General features: G+C 42.0%; 1 protein-coding gene across 1 annotated transcript in view; it reads left to right on the top strand.

Moving 5' to 3' along the window:
* The first annotated feature begins 406 nt into the window (after positions 1 to 406).
* The window catches only part of LOC146209746 (DCC-interacting protein 13-alpha-like), an 87332-nt gene continuing 69461 nt past the window's right edge, over positions 407 to 18277 (top strand). The window contains exons 1-4 of the mRNA XM_084603416.1: positions 407 to 817; positions 11908 to 12006; positions 15858 to 15917; positions 18165 to 18239. Of these exons, the coding sequence (XP_084459542.1) occupies positions 764 to 817; positions 11908 to 12006; positions 15858 to 15917; positions 18165 to 18239 (288 nt within the window). The 5' untranslated portion in view covers positions 407 to 763. The remainder of the gene's footprint in view (positions 818 to 11907; positions 12007 to 15857; positions 15918 to 18164; positions 18240 to 18277) is intronic.

Raw genomic sequence — 18277 nt, 5'->3', positions numbered from 1 at the left:
TTATATGATATAGTGCTCGCATAGAGCAACTGTTTTGTTTCGGCGTCACCGCATATGATGCGAAAAACCAAATTCTTCTGATCGAATTAGGCAAGTACCGAAAATGAACTTGGTATAAAACAATACCGGCTACCAAATTCCACCTCTGTGAAAATTTGAAATGTTTAGCGGGGAGAAGCATATCCCATGTTGCGCAACACGCGGTGGATGGTGGATATGTGATAGGCAACTGATAATTTCTCAATTATCCCCACAGTAATGACTGAGGTCCCTCGACAAACCACAAGACTTGAAATATAGTAAAACGTTACACCGATATATAAAATTAAAACGAAAATGCAAAAACGAAACAAACTTTTTTCTTTTTTTTTTTTCTGTAGACGTACTAGTCCAATCCAATCCAACGAGAAACGCAGCTGCTGTTGGTTGCTGTAGGTGCTCCACCGTAGGCGAAGCTGCGATTGCTGCGTGTGTAATCGAAAGTAAACAAAGTTGCATCCTCTAACGTCGCGGCGAAACAATCGCTTCGCGCATTTTGCTTCTCACAGTCGTACGTTGCTTTGGGACCAGCAGGCGTGCGAACGGGCATTCCTATCCCCGATGGGTGGCGACCGGGAGCGGTGATCGTTCCAGACGCTCGTCGACAAACGAGCAGGTGTGCGTGTGTGAGCGAGTTTAGTAGCCGCCGACGCGCATTGTGCACCGTGAAGGGGTCGAGGTCGCAGTTGGTGCCCGCTACTGAAGCTTCCCTTCAACCACCGAGATGCAGGGTCCCGAAGCGCTCCACTTGGAAGACGCATTGGAGGACAATCCGCAGGTTGGTAATAGTTAGTCAACAATTACCGACGACTCTGCACGCTCGGATGATTTCGATATCTCGTGGGCGTTTCCACCGCTCCTCTTAGCCACATTGTTCACCGTACTTTCCTCAGTTGTTTTTATAAACATCGGTAAAGTCGCAACTTTTTAGTTCGATGCCAGCGTGCGAGCACACGTCCTGTCGTGTTTGCCTACTCGTGTTCACGCAGTATGTTTAGGTTCAGCGTCAGAAGCGGCAATACGAATGTTTGTTATTGTCGCCTAATGTTTCATCAAATCCGATGTTGCCACGCCTTTTGAAAAGAATTCGCCGCGCGAAATTCGGCGCGGTAACGTCTCTTGAACGGCAGGGAGCGCGCGATCTTCGTTCACGAAGTCAGTTATCGATGCTCTAACTAGTTTGTGCACTGCAGGAAATGCCGTGATCAATGGTCTGTTGATGGCAATAGCTGGATCAGCTTCCGCTTGTGCGTGTACAGAGAAATACTTAGCTTCGGTTATGTTGCCTGCCAACGACGGGCTGACGTAATTGTCAATACTGTTCTTCGAGCGTAACCAAAAGCTCACGCGTATGTTCCCACCATAAAAAGAACGCGGCTTAAACCCATTTTTGTTTCGTTTGTTCTTAACAGGAACCGTACACCTTACCTTATTCTATGAAGCGAAGAAGTTTTCCGCTGATCAGTAATTTAGGTAACACTTTATTTACTCAGCTTTTAGAATCAGCTGTTTGGTCACTTTGTGAAGAAATGCCGGAGTAGTTTCGTTAACCATTGTAAGGTCAGCTGTCGCTGCAGAGGACAGCCATAGCGGGCCCCTTCATACCACATCTATGAAAGCACTTCATTTCATCTCTGTGAGCTTGTAAAATCAAGAACATAACATGTTGTTCTTGACAACAAATCTTGACAGTTTCATTACTTGCACTGTTGGTGGAACTCTGTGCATAGTTCTCTGGAAACTAATTTGAGCAAATTATTTTTGAGCGAGTTGTTCATAGATCCATCACAATATTGAAAGACTTGAATTGGTTTATTGGTACCCTACATGAAATGCTTGAAATGCAGTCAGCTCAACTCAGGTTATATGCCTTCCAAGTAGGACTAATATGGCTAAAAATACTTATCATTTTATGACTGGCTGTGCCACTTTTAAGCATCCTATCAAATGTCATGAAATGCACATTTGAGAAATAATGTCCTCCACTAGTGTAGAGGCTTGGTCTAGGGGTGGCATGCCATCTTCAGGACAGTGAAAAGGAGACAAGGCTCAAGGAACAGATGTAAATATGGGTGTTGTGTGTACACACTATAAACAGGTCTTCGTCTCCTTATCATGTTTGCACTGATCAGAGAATGATATACCATTCCCAACAAGAGCTCAGAAAAATGTCTTTGTTTTAAAACACAAGTCACTACATTTGTTTCGTAATTTGTGCTCTTCTCTTTTTTATGCTAACACAAAAACAGGCACAAATTTTCTCTATGGGTAGGAACCGGACAGTGAAGGACACAAACAACGATAAAGCCAGCACTTCACAATCTTGACTAAGTTGTGCTAAACTGAAGCAATAATCTTCTGACTGGAAGCAATGTGTCGCAGTCATTTGCGCTCACACACTCTTGCCTGTTCTATTTTCAGTGCATCAGCATTCAACATGATTTGCCTATTTTTCAGACAAATGCATGATATCTTCGTACGTAAGTGACCTTTAGAAATAAGAACCACTACAGAAGTGCCCCTTAACTGCAAATAGTGTAGGAAAAATTAGCAGGCATCTGTAGGTGTTATCAACTTCAACGTTCTTTTTTTCCACTGGTTTACAAACCGTTTTTGAGCTATCTTTTAGGTAACTGTTTTATAGATAACTCGTACAAGCAATTTATCCTACACTCACCAAACGACCTGTTATGAACAACACGCATTAATAATATAATTTTGGCAACAAAAAAAAAATTGCTTGGATACCTGTGACATAGTAGCCGAAACAGTAACCTAGCCCTCAGTAATTGTGTTTTGATACTTGGCATTCAACATCAAAGGCAAGTGAAATCCACTCCTGCAGCTCAGCTTTTGGAGCAAAACAATATGTAGATGAATAATGCAGTTGAAAATCGGTTTCTGTTATCCAATGGGTGGCTTCCGTGGGATTATTATCATTATGCCCCGCTGCTATCGTGCAGCGGTTAGGTGCTCGACTGCTGTGCCCTAGGATGCTAGGTCGAATCCCGGCTGTGTTGGCCGCTTTTTGAAGGAGGTGAAAAGCAAGGTGCATCCATGTGCTGTGCAATGTCCGTGCACATTGAAAAACCCCAGGTGGTCAAAATATTTCTGGAGCCCCCTACTACGGCATCTCTCATAGCCCGAGTCACTTTGGATGTTAAACCCCATAAACCAAACCAAGCCTGTTATTGTTATATCATAGGTGCTGTGGTGGGAGGCCAAAGCTGGTGGCAATAATCAGATTACAGATATCCATAGGTCCTTGCTGTCATCCGTAAACATCTCGTGCGATCTTTTGGTTGTGTTGAGAGGGCAGGAACATCAAGTGCGTTGGCATTTCGGCAGCAGCAAAGAATTTCTCTCTCTTGATGCCTAACGGCCAAGTGTTGATGTACCACAAGAATACTTCATTCTCACAACAGAAGCCATCTTTATAACCAGTCAGTTCAGTCGTGTCCTACTCTTCGTGACCCTATGGACCGTATCACGCCACGCTTTCCGGTCTCTCACCATCTTTCTAACATCACATAACTTCATCTGTAGCGCCTCGAGGATGTCATCTAACCATCGCGTTCGCTGCCTACCCCTTCTCAAGTGACCCTCAACCTTTCCCAATATCAAATCTTTCTCCAGCGACTCCTCTCTTCTCATCAGATGACCAAAGTAGCTGAGCTTTAACTTTAGAATTTGACCCTCCAATGAGCAGTCAGGGTTTATGGTCGACAATATAGACTGATTTGATCTTCTGGCCATCCAAGGAACTCTCAAGAGTCTCCGCTAGCACCACAATTCGAACGCGTCATTTCTTCGGCGGTCAGCCCTCTTCACAGTCCAACTCTCGCATCCATACATCACAACTGGAAAGACCATAGCACGAGTTATACGGATCTTGGTTGGCAGTCTAATGTATCTGCTCTTTACTAGGCGGTCAGGGGCTAGCCATGGCTGTCTTTCCCAGAAGCGGACGCCTCCTAATTTCATGGCTGCAGTCTCCTTCTGGGGTAATCTCGGAGCCCAAGAAGAGAAAATCTGTCACAGCTTCCACTTCTTCTTCCTTGATGCTCCAGGACTTGATAGGGCAAGATGCCACGATCTTTGTCTTTCTAATTTTCAGTTTAATTCCAAACTTCTCGCTCTCTTCTTGTACGCGCATCAGAAGTCTCTTGAGTTCCAATTCACTTTCTGCCATTAAAGTGGTATCATCCGCATATCTAAGGTTGTTGACACGATTTCCAGCAATCTTCACTCCAGCTGAAGACTCGTCCAGACCAGCCTTCATGTTGCATTCAGCATATAGGTTAAATAGGCAGGGCAACAGTAAGCAGCCTTGTCTCACTCCTTTCTCTATCGGAAACCAATCAGTAAGACCCTGTCCAGTTCTGCCTGTGGCCTCTTGCCCTTCATACAGGTTCCTGAGGAGACAGATGAGGTGAATCGGAACTCCCATCCCTTGGAGAGCTTGCCACAATCTGCTATGATCTACGCAGTCAAACACTTTTGCATAGCCAATAAAGCAGAAGTAGATGGGTTTCTGGAACTCCTTTGCTTTTTCCTTGATCCAGCGAAGGTTGGCAATCTGGTCTCTAGTTCCTCTGCCCTTGCAAAACCCAGCTTGCACGTCCGCAAGCTCCCGATCCACATACTGCTGCAGCCTACCTTGGAGGAGTTTCAACATCACCTTGCTAGCATGCGAAATAAGCGCGATTGTGCAGTAGTTGGAACAATCTTTGGCACTGCCTTTCTTTGAAATGGGGATGTAAACTGACCTCCTCTAATCCTGTGGCCACTGCAGGGTTGTCCAAATTTGCTGACACAATGTATACATATCGTTAACAGGGTCGTCATGGTTGAGGTTTTGAAGCAACTCAGCTGGAATGCCATCAGTTCCACTAGCTTTGTTTTTAGCAAGGCTGGCTAAGGCCCATTCAACTTCACTCTTCAGGATGCCTGGCTCGAGATCAGTAATCACAACCGTCTTATGTTGGGCTCGCACATCGGGGTCCTTCTTGTACAGTTCTCATCTGTATTCCTGCCACCTCTTCTTTATCTCTGAGGCTTCAGTGAAGTCCCTGCCTCGTTTGTCCTTTATCACGCCCAGTTTAGCACAGAAGCTTCCTTTGATATCTTTCATTGTCTTATACAGAGCTCTTGTGTTCCTCAATTGGCTGTTGTCCTCAACTGCCTGGCACTGTATGTTCAGGAAGACATTCTTATCTCTTCTTTCTATTTTCTGAAAATCCGCATTGAGAACCTTGTGTCTTTCTCTTTCCCCCATAACTTTTGCCATCCTCCTTTCCTCAGCTATTTGCAAAGCCTCTTCAGATAGCCAATTTGCCTTCTTGCATTTCTTTTGCTTTGGAACTACCTTAGTCGAAACTTCTTGTATTATGTCACGAACATCAGTCCACATCTCTTAGGCTCCCTGTCTTCTAGGTCTAATTCTTGAAATCGATTCCTCACTTCCAGAGCATATTCTTATTGAATTTGATCCAGATCATACCTGGAAGGCCTTGTAGTTTTCTGCGTTTTCCTCAATCGAAGCCTAAATTTGGCAACAAGAAGCTGATGATCGGTGCTACAATATGCCCCAGGCCTTGTTTTTACTGCTTGTATAGCGCTTCTCCATCTCTGCCGGTAAAGAATATAATCAATCTGATTCCTGTACAGACCGTCCGGTGAAGTCCATGTGTACAGGCGCCTCTTGTGCTGTTGAATATGAGTATTCGCTATGGTTAGGTTGTTTTCTTGACGAAACTCTACTAGCCTTTGCCCAGCTTCATTTGGCTCACCAAGACCGAACTTGCCTGTAATTCCGGATATTTCTTCACTCCCCACCTTAGCATTCCAGTCTCCTATGAGAGGAAGGACGTCTGATGATGGGGTGCGGTCTAAAAGGCATTGCAGGTCAGCATAAAATCTCTCAACGCCCGCTTCGTCAGCAGTAGTGGTTGGTGCATAGACTTGGATAACTGTTATGCTGAAAGGGTGACCTTGGATCCGAAGTGAAATCATTCGGTCATTTTTGGGGTCGTACCCTAGCACTGCTTTTTCCATTCTTCTGTTTACTATTAGAGCGACCCCATTCCTTCTTCTGGATTCGTGCCCACAATAAAAGACATAATGGTCGCCAGAATTAAATTCTCCCATTCCGGTCCACTTGAGCTCACTGATACTCAGGATATCAATGTTCAATCTGTCCATTTCTCGCTTGACGACATCCAGTTTACCTTGCGTCATAGATCTTACATTCCATGTTGCTATGTGATATATCTCCTTGCAACATCGGACTTTCCGGTCGCTTCTCGACACATCCACAACTGAGCGTCCTTTTGGCTTTAGCCCAGCCGCTTCATTTGTCCTGGAGCTACTAGGAATCGCCCTTTGTTAATCCTCAGTAACATGTGAGACGCCTTCCAACCTGGGGGGCTCATCTTCCTGTTCTGCAAATGCCACCTGATGATCCTTCAAGAGTATCTGGAGAGTATGTGACCCTATGCCTTAAAATAATTACTAGAGGGCTGCCAGGCCTTCATCATTGTCAGGCGGAGTATACCCACGGCAGGGCGAAGCCCCAGCTGCTTTCCTCCTTTTGGCTTGGCCTTCATCACTGGTAGAATGTCTGACTGCTTTTAGTTTAATGTAGCCGCCAATCTCATTATTTTCCTGTCTACTTCGGCTACTGTACAGATCAGTATTCAACTCCTCGGCTACTTTGACTACAGGCTTTAGCTGCTTTATTTTAACGCCACCCCCTTTTACCTAATATCAGTTGTGTCCTCCTCTCAGCTCGGTAATAGGAACAGCTTATCATGACCCCCTCACGATTGCATGAAGACTATCCTGTTTGTTCATCTGTTCTTCATTCACACAGCTGAAAACTGAAATACTTTGCCTGCAGTATAGCATAGTTAAAGGCTACTGTACAATCTATGGAATGTTTGTCCTAGTTAAAGATATAACCATTTTCCTTTCTCTACATTTTGTTTGCCTCTTTTTCTTCTTCTGTCATCTTAACCTTGGGAGGAATTGAAATTTTTTTCTTCATTACAGTGACCATAGCCCTTTCTGTAGTGCTCCTGCCTGGAGTCTTTGATGTAGGTAAAGTTAGGTGAATCTAGGTTACAAGTGCTTTGGAAGCAAACAGTTAGAGGAAGGAGGCCTTCTTAGACGTCACAGAGCTAAATATTTCGTGCTTTGCACTTAGAATACAAAATGCAAGCTCTAAAACTTTGTTTCGGTTTTCTGTTCTGCTTTTAGAGTGCATCACCAATTTGTACGCACAGCTACAAGCAAAACAATGCTTGTAACTTCTGGCTGCATCTGCCGATGTTACTTTTTCCCTATCGATGTGACAGCTATCACAGCTCATCGCAGATGTTTTGTGCAAAGCAATCCACATGTGTTTTTGTTCTGCATGTTTGTGCTGTGTTTTCCACTTTAAGGCAAAGTACAGGAGTGAAAGGCTGATTTTATATTGTTGTGCTGCACTTTGACTGTGTAGGAGCTGTTAACTGGAATTAATAACAAAAAAAGTGACACAGCAGCTGTTGATAAGCACCTTTCACTTGCAGGTTACTAGTGCGTGCTTGAAATAATGAGCAACTGTAGCTCAGTAAACAAATTAAGCAATAGCTCAGTGTTGAAGGTGTCACTGTGTTCTGTGTGGTTTTTATTACGTAAACTATACACAAACTTTTGCAGTAAAGTGAATTATTATGGAGTGCTGAACACTTCAGTTTATTTATTTGTACTTGCTGTGCTAAGAGCATGACAAAAAAATCACACAGGTATGAATTGGCCATCAGAAAACAATGCTAGGAGAAATGTTGCAAAACATATTACGAACTGAAATACTAGCAGTTGGTTCAGGAGAGCACATCTAATCTGGGAGAGTGGGAGGGGGTGTTCATTTTGTCAACATGTTTCCGTTTGTTAAGTGCATTGTTTTGTTCACTTTACTGGGGCTTAAATATAACTACTTCCCAGAAGTGCACTTATAAATCAGTTTAACATAGATAAATGAATATAACATGCTAAAGTGCACTTCATAGTAAGGTGCTTGAGTCTAGCTTTACTACTCTGCGTAGGCTAGTTTTTGTCTAATCTTTCACCCAGGCCTGTCTTGGTAGCATTGAAATGTGACTACTGTTACTGGAACCAGCAGCAAGGCAAGAATAGGGGGCTTCCAGAGGCTTTTCTTTTTGGTCATACTCCCTCATATCTGCTTTCTTGTCTCTTATCACGATTGACCCCAACTATGCCCTTGCTGCCTGGTTCACATGGTGATTTTGTGTCTTTCTCCTTGCCCTCAGCGTGTGCTCAAGTGGTGGTTTGAGAACATGCCCTGAATGGCAACGCTTGCTCATTGATGTGAATGCGTCTGACTGTAGAAACTGCGACTTAAACAGCAATAACCAAATATCTCTTTGTAATAGTTGTATGTCAACGTGACTGTAAGCTGGATTCTGTGCTGTGCAGTCTGGCTGTCACAAAACACTTTGCCGAAGAAAAGCCATTATTTTTCTACACAGCTCACGTTGTTTTGTTGCTAGTTGTGGCACACCTGGTCGCCACACCATGGTGCCCATTACATAAAGCTTGCAAACATTTTAGTCACCAAGTCAATGAAATGCCGCTGCTGTTCATGCAAAGGACAGTTTTATTATGGGTACCTGGCATTGCTATCCTTGGTCACTTGGGCATTCATCAGCAAAGTTTTCAATATTCTTTGATGAGTATACATACTCCACTTGCAATATGGCACTCCTAAAATGCTTTCACAGGCTTTATGTTGTGACATGGTGCTCATCTAAATAGCCAACAGGAAAACAACACTTAGGAAAGGATGCACGGCACACAGCAGCCTTGTGCCATGTCTTCTCCTTTTGATATTGTTTTCTTGCTTGTTGTCCCTCTATGCTCACAATAGATTGCATGACCAACTCTAGCACTGGGACGGAAGCAGTCACCTTGACGGTGTATTGCAGATTAGTTGCTTTAAAATTTAAAATAATTTGTGAGGAAAAAAATGGATGGTGGCTGCAAAAAGTGCCATATATTTGACACTTCATACACAGTTTTACAAAGCGGCGAAGGGCGACGCCATATTGGGGCGTTGGGCTGCTCCCGTAGCAAACTGGATTTTTTTTAAAGTTGTGATATGGTCTATATGCAGCTAAAGGGGAACACAAAAATTCAAGGACAGGGGAGCTGCAAGAAAACAGGAGACGACAGAAGAAAGTGCGGTAGTAAGGTATAGAATGAAAAAAAAAAAAAGGTCTGTTGCATTCTGTGCACACAATTGCATGCAGACGAGAATGAGAAGAAAGTAGTTTGTTGTATGCATTCTGCATACTTCAGCATATTCTTGAAAGGGAGGCATAACCAGGACAGTCACAAAAAGAAAGATGACACAGGTGCTTTATGAAAAAGCACTTGCGTGGTAGTTCATTTATTTTGCAATCATCCAGACTCGCTCTTCGTTCTCAATTTAAATAAGGCACGTCTCATCCATCCTGCTTCAGCATTCATTGTGAGGTGAGCTCAGAGAATGCTTTATGACCACTTTCTAAAAATGGCTTTCTTAGCCAGATACCACTGCATGCAGTAAATTGCTGTTTTAAGGAAAAGCAATTTTGTTTTACAAAAGGGTCATTCTGCCAAACCATCTCATATGAATACTGAAGATTGTGTTTGAGTACTCATGGATCGCCAGCTTATTTGTCAACAGCCATGGCCCATTTTGACAAGTGTTGTTTCTAAATCTTATTTTCACCCAACTCGTTGAGCTTGTGGTGAACAGTTAATCAGCATTAAAAGTAACAACTTTGTTTCAGGTGCAGGTGCTAGAAAAGAGTGACAGTGATCAATGCTAGCCGTTTTTTGCTGAAGTAGCTTTAGTGCTTTACAGTGCTTGCCTTAGCTATCTTTAACGAAAATAGTATTGTGTCTTTTGTTTTGAATTTCTACGTAATTAAGATAAATTTTTGCCCTGTGCAAATTGGCAATGATTTATTTATTTATCTTTGCCCTCAGGGCCGTACAGGCATTTCAGAGGGGAGTGGGCAAAAATACAGAGAAAACAATGTAAAAAGTAGGTACATAAATAATTGATCCTATATATAGAATCTTAGCTATGAAATCGGCAATAACTTTATTAGTCAATACAAAATTGGCAGTGCTTATACAGTGCAAGCTAAAATTTTGCAAAAATTATTAGTATCAGTAATAGATATTTCATTTGTAAGGTTGTTCCATTCTTTGGAAGTGTGGAGAACAAATGAGCGTAAGAAAGAATTTTTTGCATAAGTGGATGGCTACTTTGCAGGGATGATCAATACGATGAGATATGTAATAGATGTAATAGACTCTGTCAAAAAAATTGTTGTGTAAGACGGAATGATAATATAATTTGTTGAATAGGGTTAGCCGGCAAACTTTTCGTCGTCAAGCCAATGCTGGGGGACTGAGATTAGTTTTCATTCCTGTGATTCTTGCTCCTCGATTATAGTTAGAAAGAATTAAACGAGCAGAGTTATTCTGAACTCTTTCAAGTACAGTAATTAAGTAGTCATGGCTAGGATACCAAACTGCTACTGAGTATTCTAACTTTCAAAGTATTAAAGTTTTATAAAAAACTGATTTCAAAGCAGACGGTGCGCGGGAAAAATTTCGTCGCAGACAACCTAGTGTTTTGTTAGCATTGTTGATAACGTAATCTATATGAAGCCTCCAAGTTAGGTCGGATGAAACTAAAATGCCTTGGTATTTATTCGGTATTCCAACAAATTAGTGTCAATATTTAGGAGAAGTAATTTTTTAAGAAGCAACTAATGACAAACCTTATCAAATTCTTTCCAGAAGTCTAAAAAGATGCAATCAGCAACTGATGACTTATCTAGTAGTATTTGATGTAAGCTATTTGTAAAAAAATTAGTTGAGTCTCACATGAATATGTTTTGTGGAAACCATGTTGGGCGGACGAGAAAAATGAATTGCTCTCAAGAAAGCTAACAAGTGTGGCGAATATGATATGCTCAAGTAATTTGCAACATCTACTTAGAATGGATATGGGACGGTAATTAGCAGGAGAGGACTTGCTCCCAGGTTTGTGAATTGGAACGATCTTCCCAATCTACTTTTGTTCCGGAAATGTGCCAATGTCCAGCGACTGTTGACAATGACTGTTTTGCACTCTTTCTGCCTACCTTGTGTTTATTTTTCATGTGTGTATCTTTCTGTGCTCAACTTGTTCCTACAGTAGTATGCACAAACTCGCTAAACTAGAAATTCTTCTAAACTGTTGAAAGATATGGGTTAAAAAGACTTAGCAATAGGCACGAGTGTTTTTTAAGAAAATCGCATTAACGAAATCATATCCTGGACTAGAGTGGTTTCTTAGAGTATTAATTAGCTGAGCAACACCAGCTGTGTCAACAGTAATTAGAGGCATCACCCTGTAATCGTGTTGACATATATAGGAAGACTGGTACAGATTTGGGAAGAAAAATTATTGACAAAAGCCTCATTTAGTACTGCAGCACAGATATCATTATTAACTGACTCGCCACACGAGTTTAACAAAGCGAACATATTGCTAGATGTGGATTTGATTACTCGCCAGAATTTTCTGGGATTTATTTGCAGAATGTCCGGTAGGGTATGTAGATAAAAACTGGTCTTTGGCATTTTATAGCATTGAGACTGCGTTATGGTGGAGGTGATGAGATAAAAGTGCACATGGTTACTCTGTAGAGAGAAGTGAGAACCTTGACAAGCACCTACAGAACAGATATGAATTATTCACATAACCGTGTTTTTTTTTTAATGCTGTTGATGCATTTTTTCTACTGCTAATCTATGCAGACACGGTCTATGGTGAACCTGTTCGAGCATGACGCGCACCATCTGGACAAGTATGTCAGGGTGATGTACGAACATGCCAACCGCATATGGAACGCTGAGGTGAGTGGTGATGACGTCTGATTATCTTTATGCATTGGCTAAGGATCTAGAAGGAGCCCCGACATGATGCCATCATCCAGGAAGCCAGAGAGTTAAAATCCTGGCGCAGTGTTTTTCGGCTTGCGTCTTCTCAAACCCATGGCATAGTTGCTGTTGGCCAATTTTACTATATGCCTGCATGGCATATGCAGTCTATAAGGGCTCCAATTAAGAAGTTTACGAATAGCTATTGCTTCGAAGGCACAATTAAATTTATACATAAAGAAGTTACAGGGCTGGTTTTGTGTTTTGTCTCGATTAAAATGAATCCCTGTTTCTTGTTAGCTCTTGTGGTAACATGTACTTTGTGTTGCCTCTGTTTTTGAGCACTACAGTCTGTTTTTTTTTTTTTGTTGTTGTTTACTGTTTCTGGTATTCAGTGAAACATCCAGGGGATGCTGCAGGTCTTCTCAGTAAAATTGTGAACTTAAGAAACAGAACTAAAGTTATGCTGCCCTCACTTTGCTTTCTTTTTTTTCTTTTTTTTTTTTTTTTTTTGCAGAATATTCTTTTGCACCCAACTGCTGTTTTATGTTTTCCACTGAAACTTACAGGTATTCTTTAAGCTGTGAGTTTAGAAGCGAACTGAAGATAAGTTTTACTAGCATTAGTTAAGAGCTGAGCAGACATTTGAAACTGAAGGGTACAGTGGTGATCTTGCTAGATGCATCTTTGGGTTTCATGGTGTTTAGCACCTAAGCACATTCTCCATACGAATCCACTTTATCATTGTAATTTGCTTATGAATTAACATATATATACATGTGAATTCATTATGAAAGGTGATTATTTGCAAACTTCGACTACATTGTCTGCAGTTTAAAAAAAGAATGGTAGGCTTTTAATGTAGTCAGGTTGAATAAAACATGCAAAACATTTTGTGCATTGGCGGAAACTGATGAAGATGACAAGGTATAATGCACAGCACGACAGTGTTGTAGTTTAACATGCCAAGTGATCAGCTGCGATGATAGCTATGAGGTTCTGTACTCACTTTCCAGGAGAAATTCCTGGCTTGAAATCTGCTCTGATGGGTTTTCGAAGCATGGAATGCACTTTGCTGTCATTGTCGGTGACCTTGAGGTGGCGTCGAGCCAAAACCAAGAGTTGTCACCAGGGCACCAAATGAGATTTAACAAGATTTAACAAGGCGAATTTTCCAGACTCGTATAGGACCAGGATACAGATGCTAGGTGCTACCAAATTGAATAACAGAAGTCATTGTTTCCAACTCCTTCTCTATGTTCGCTGAGATACCACTCAAGCTGCACATTTAAAGTATGCTAAATTTTAATTTTTCATTTCTGATAACAGCATGCAAAAGGCAGAGACATGGCACCATACACTTCATTGTCATCCATTCACTGCCATAGACCTTTGAGAGAGCCGCTACAGTGCAAGAGGGGTGCTGCATGGAACAACGGTTTTCATTTCCGTCCATTGCCCATAACTACTTCATGCTTACATTTATGCTCGATTATTGGAGAGGCAGTAATTCTTTCTTTATCTCTTCATTGCCTCTTGTGCTTAGCAAAGGCTTCGCACAGGATTTGTGGTTGCATTCGACTGCATTAAGTAGTGCTTCACTAAAGACCTGATGACATGTATATAAACCCTGCAAGATAGTTCTTTCAAAGAAGAAGAAAGTCTTAAATTAGACTACTCTTTTACTCTTGCAGTTTAGTCTGCAGGTGAGCAGTAATTTCGAGCTTCATTTTTTGTTAGCGCCTGCTGGCATGCTGAAATCTCTTTGAAAACATGAAGTTAGATAAGGTCTTTTGCTGTTTTTATAGCCCTCTCTCACTGAGGGGCTCGTGGGGAAAAATGAAGAAGAAATAAACTGTGAAATCAAAGCTTGAAGACAAGACACTGACATGTGCAGCATCAAACATAACAGCTTTCTATTGTTGAGAGTTGGGTCAGCTGTCATTCATCAGCATCATCGCTCAAATAGAAGATTCTGTATCGAAGACGAATTGAACAAATTGCAGTAGTGACTTTCTAAAGACGTACTTTGCATTTTCTTTTTTCTGATCATGTTATTACGCTTGTTTTTATTGGCTAATTATTCGCTGCATGGTTGTGCACATAAGTTTTCTTCTTCTTTGTTGTAACCATTTCTTTTTTTCTTGAATGATGGACCTTGAACATTCTCCATTCAAATGCAAGTTTGGAATGTGGTCTTTCTCGACAGTTAGTTACTTTTTGATGTAGTGCTGAAAAAAGATGGTGAACTGTGTGATCACCACTGCACTGTTACATGCATGCTGTCTTGGAAGAGCATGGGTGGCAGTTTACCTTTGCCTGTTTGCACTGTGTGGACCTCGAATTTTTATGGTAGTGGCAGTTTTTCAGAATGAATGAATATCCAAAGCTGATGCACACCACATGAATCTTATCTACAGTTGATTTTGCTGGCTGCTAAGCTGTAAAGAAAGCCAGCCAAACATCTAGAGTGCCATTTAAACACAGAAATGTTTTTGTTTCATCATTTGATTGAAATTCAAAAACCACAAGGCAGCACTTTTTGAGCGGACTTCATTACTAGCGCCCCTTATGAAGCAAGGCAGGGCAGAAACTGACTCAGTCTTCTCTAGTGAATAACTTGCACCTTTAGTAAAGAGCAAAAATGTTAACAACACTACCAATTTGCTTTCATTTTGAACCTATTTGTGCACAATCATTCATTTTTGCAGATGGACAGGCTCATACGAAAATCAGCTGGCTGATTTTGCAAAGGGTGGTTTACGCGAAGAAAGCTAGATGTTACGTGTAAGGGTTGTGCAAGCTCTTCTGTCTTTGAAAAATATACATAGTACTTTATTCATAGTCTATCTAGTTAATGGTACAAACGTCTGTTTTACATCCGAGAAGTCTGCACAGTTTAGTGTCTGTTTTTGGGCTCCTGTAGTGCTCACAGTTTGATTCACCAGGGTGTCATGCGGCATCTCCTTTTATCTTTTAGTGAAAATTGTTCAATAAAAACTTGCTAACATGGCTTAGCTGCTTGAACTGAACGTAATGGAATGTTAAACCATATTATAATTGCCATTAGCAATTGTTGCCTTCTTTGCTTGTTATAGTCTATTGTCGGAGTTGTGCGATGAGAAGATTATGTTGTAGGGTACAGGTGTTTGTTTAATAAACTGAGTGATAAGCAGGGTGGTAAACAGGCCCTTGGCATGCATTATTTAGTGAAAAACACGTCATGTGCAAATGATGTTTGGTGTCCATTTCTAAGGGGGAGGGCTGCCAAAACCCATTCGACATTACTTTATGCTTGTTTTGAGTTTGCAGAAAAATTAAATGATGGGACAGCTTAACACTACGAAGTTTATTTGCTGTCCAAGCTGTGGGTTTTCTAATGAGAAAAGTGATCCTTGGGGGTGCTGGCTAAAGCATTGCTGCCATGAACACCTGGTATAATCAAGCTGGAATGAAATGCGAACAGTGCTTTTGAAGAAAGCAGTATTTTAGATTTATTCTTTCAGCTTCAGTACGCAACAAGCCCAACTCTTGTTTCTGGGTAAATGGTCAGTTGAAGTGCACATTCCTGAAGTAGTAGCAAAAGACTGTGTTGCAGCAAATGACAAAAGTGCAGCCTATGTGCATTCGTGTGTCTGACTGTACTTACTGTACCCCCTGCTTGTGTTACATTTTTTTCTTGTTTCTGTCTGCTGTACTTCAACAAGCATTCTGCTCAGAGTTGCACTTTGCCCAGTTATCGCATTCACTCCTCCGAGTGTCCCTCTGCATTTCATTTTCCTTCTTTCTCGCCATCCACTTGTGTGGCTCCACTGCTGGGCCTGCAGAAAGAACTGGCGGATGCCACTGCAAGCTTGGCGTTCCACATGAGGCAGTATGACCTGCAGGTGAGATCACTGTGATGCTGCTGCGTTGTATTCTGCGGGGATGCAGATAATGCTCTGATGCGGGAAAGAAGGCTGTACCTTCCCGTGAAGGCACTATGAAAAAAGATGAAGGCTTGTTTCCCTGCGACGGCAGTTTCTAACGTTGCCCCTGAAGGTGTGTATGTCTCTCAAGACTGTTAGGTCATTGCTGTTGTCTCCAGGGTGTGGGTATGTATGAGACTCAAACAAAAAAAATAAGTTTCCTGGAGAGTTTTGATCAAAGCTGGACATGACCATGGGTGCTTTTTCGCTTGCCGTTCTTGCAGTGTTGCTCCCAGACAGCAAGTTTTGCATCCAGATACAGCATCTCGTTGAACCATTCTGGATACTAGGATTACAAAACAGGGCAACAATGAGAACCCGGATCCTCTAATCCATTGACCTGACCTTGCATGCTGACCTTGTGTGTTGCTGGGATGCCGTTTCTCTGCTGTGGCTCACTTCATCCGGAGAATATCATGAGATCAGAATAAGTGCCAAAGGTTCTTGGCACGGTGCGCAGGTCATTGTGTATATATATTGACACCCTCTCTTTATTTTTTTTTAAAGAACCACCAATGTCTCATGCATGCTTAATCCCTGAACTGTCACAGCAGACACTTTTGAAGGTGTGGGAGCAGAACTGAAAAAGAAAGAAAGAAGAAAAAATGGCGCGTATGTGAGGCTGCTGCACTTCCTCCAATTTGGCATATTTTTTGCTTGAGCAAACAGCCTTCATGAATTGTTTATTGCAGTGGTATGCAAGCTGGTTTGAAGAGCGGACTTGCTTGAGCCACCTATACCTTTTTACATTGTTGTTCAGCTTTGCTTGTTGTAGCCAGAGTATTTGCCAGCTACCCCAGTGGAGGCTCCTCGTTGTACATGAAGGGAAGTTATGTAACATTGTGTGTATGTAACTTTAGAAGTAGCTCCCATTCTTTTAGTGGAGTTCTACCTGGTAAAAGCTTACTTTACCTCTATTTCTGAGACCTTGCCTACTTGAAAAGCCTGTAAACCACTAAATACATTACTGTGAACCTAGTGAAGGAATTCACTTCGTCTCACTGTTTTGCATACGCTCTGAATTGCCTCCTAACTTGAAGGCCAATGGCAACAAACGTTTTTTGCTCCTTAGAGGGAGCGTTTTCTAGTAATACATCAAAAGAGAAGACTAAAAGTGAAATATAGCATTTGTAACTGAAGCTAATGTTTCAGGAATCGCTCAGAAAAACCGTCGTTTCTCAAATTGAAACTGGAAAAAGGGCAGCCATTACTAAGAGCCGGAAATGACATAGAAACGGGCGCAATTGGGCCCTCGGGCTCTGTATTTATAGCATACTGACGGCTTGTTGCTTCTTGCCGAAACTTGAGCCAGTTGGCAGGGTTTTATCGGGTATTATGAGAGTCATGAGCATCGATCACATGTATTTACGGCTTCGAACGAAAGCCAACCACCAAAATGGACCACAGTTTGTTTTACCCTATCTTTTCTATACTTCTGAGGCGCACGCAACATGTGCGTTTCTTGCACAATGCACGCTTTTGTGCCTTTGCACACTGCTTCGGCACGGTAATAGCCATGGAAATTGTACAAATTTCAATACTGTAAAAACACCTGGCTCTACCAATCCACACTTCATCCTCAAGCTTTTGTTTCAACGCCATCCACAGACCATTCACACACAATGGGCATGGTTCGAGAATGTTCTTCGGGCACTATTTCTATGTCATATCCGGTATATTCCCCAATTCCGTGAAACTCTGCCAGCTGCATGCACGCAATCTTTGAAATGCTTTTAACTACAGAAATGGTCTCTACAGAGCCTGAAACTTTGTCCGAATCAGTTTTAAGACTCACTGATCACATTGCAGCCAAAATAAAAATTCGTTCCAGTTGGCCTTCAAGTGTTTTTTTGAAGGTGATAAAGGAACTTTCTGAATGAAAAAAAGTGGCACAATATGGACAAGGAGCGAATCAACATTTGCATATGTTAGCCTTCTGCACGCGTTTATCTTTTAGACTTCACATGCCCTCTCTTTGAATCAGTGTCATTGTTGCTTTGCATGTATTGACTTCGTGCCCATATATTAGAGCTACTGTACTACTGTGCAACTTGCAGTGCCAAATGTCCCAGGACAGTGCAGGAGCGTGACATTGTTTGGACTTGTAGGAGCTACTGTTTCCTAGCCGACCAGTGTCACAATGGGCTAAAATACCTTACCGTGCAGGATTTCCCCCTGGATACAGACCCTGACAGCATCCTGCGATGCACATTGAGGCAGCTGTCCAGTAGCCTTGAAGAGGTGGGCAGCGCAGTGCTTCAGCCTTGTTTGTTGTTTGT

Source organism: Amblyomma maculatum, chromosome 1 (assembly GCF_055883805.1).
Source record: "Amblyomma maculatum isolate TAMU_Amacu chromosome 1, ASM5588380v1, whole genome shotgun sequence".
NCBI lineage: Eukaryota > Metazoa > Arthropoda > Arachnida > Ixodida > Ixodidae > Amblyomma > Amblyomma maculatum.
This window is presented reverse-complemented; position numbering and strand designations above follow the sequence as displayed.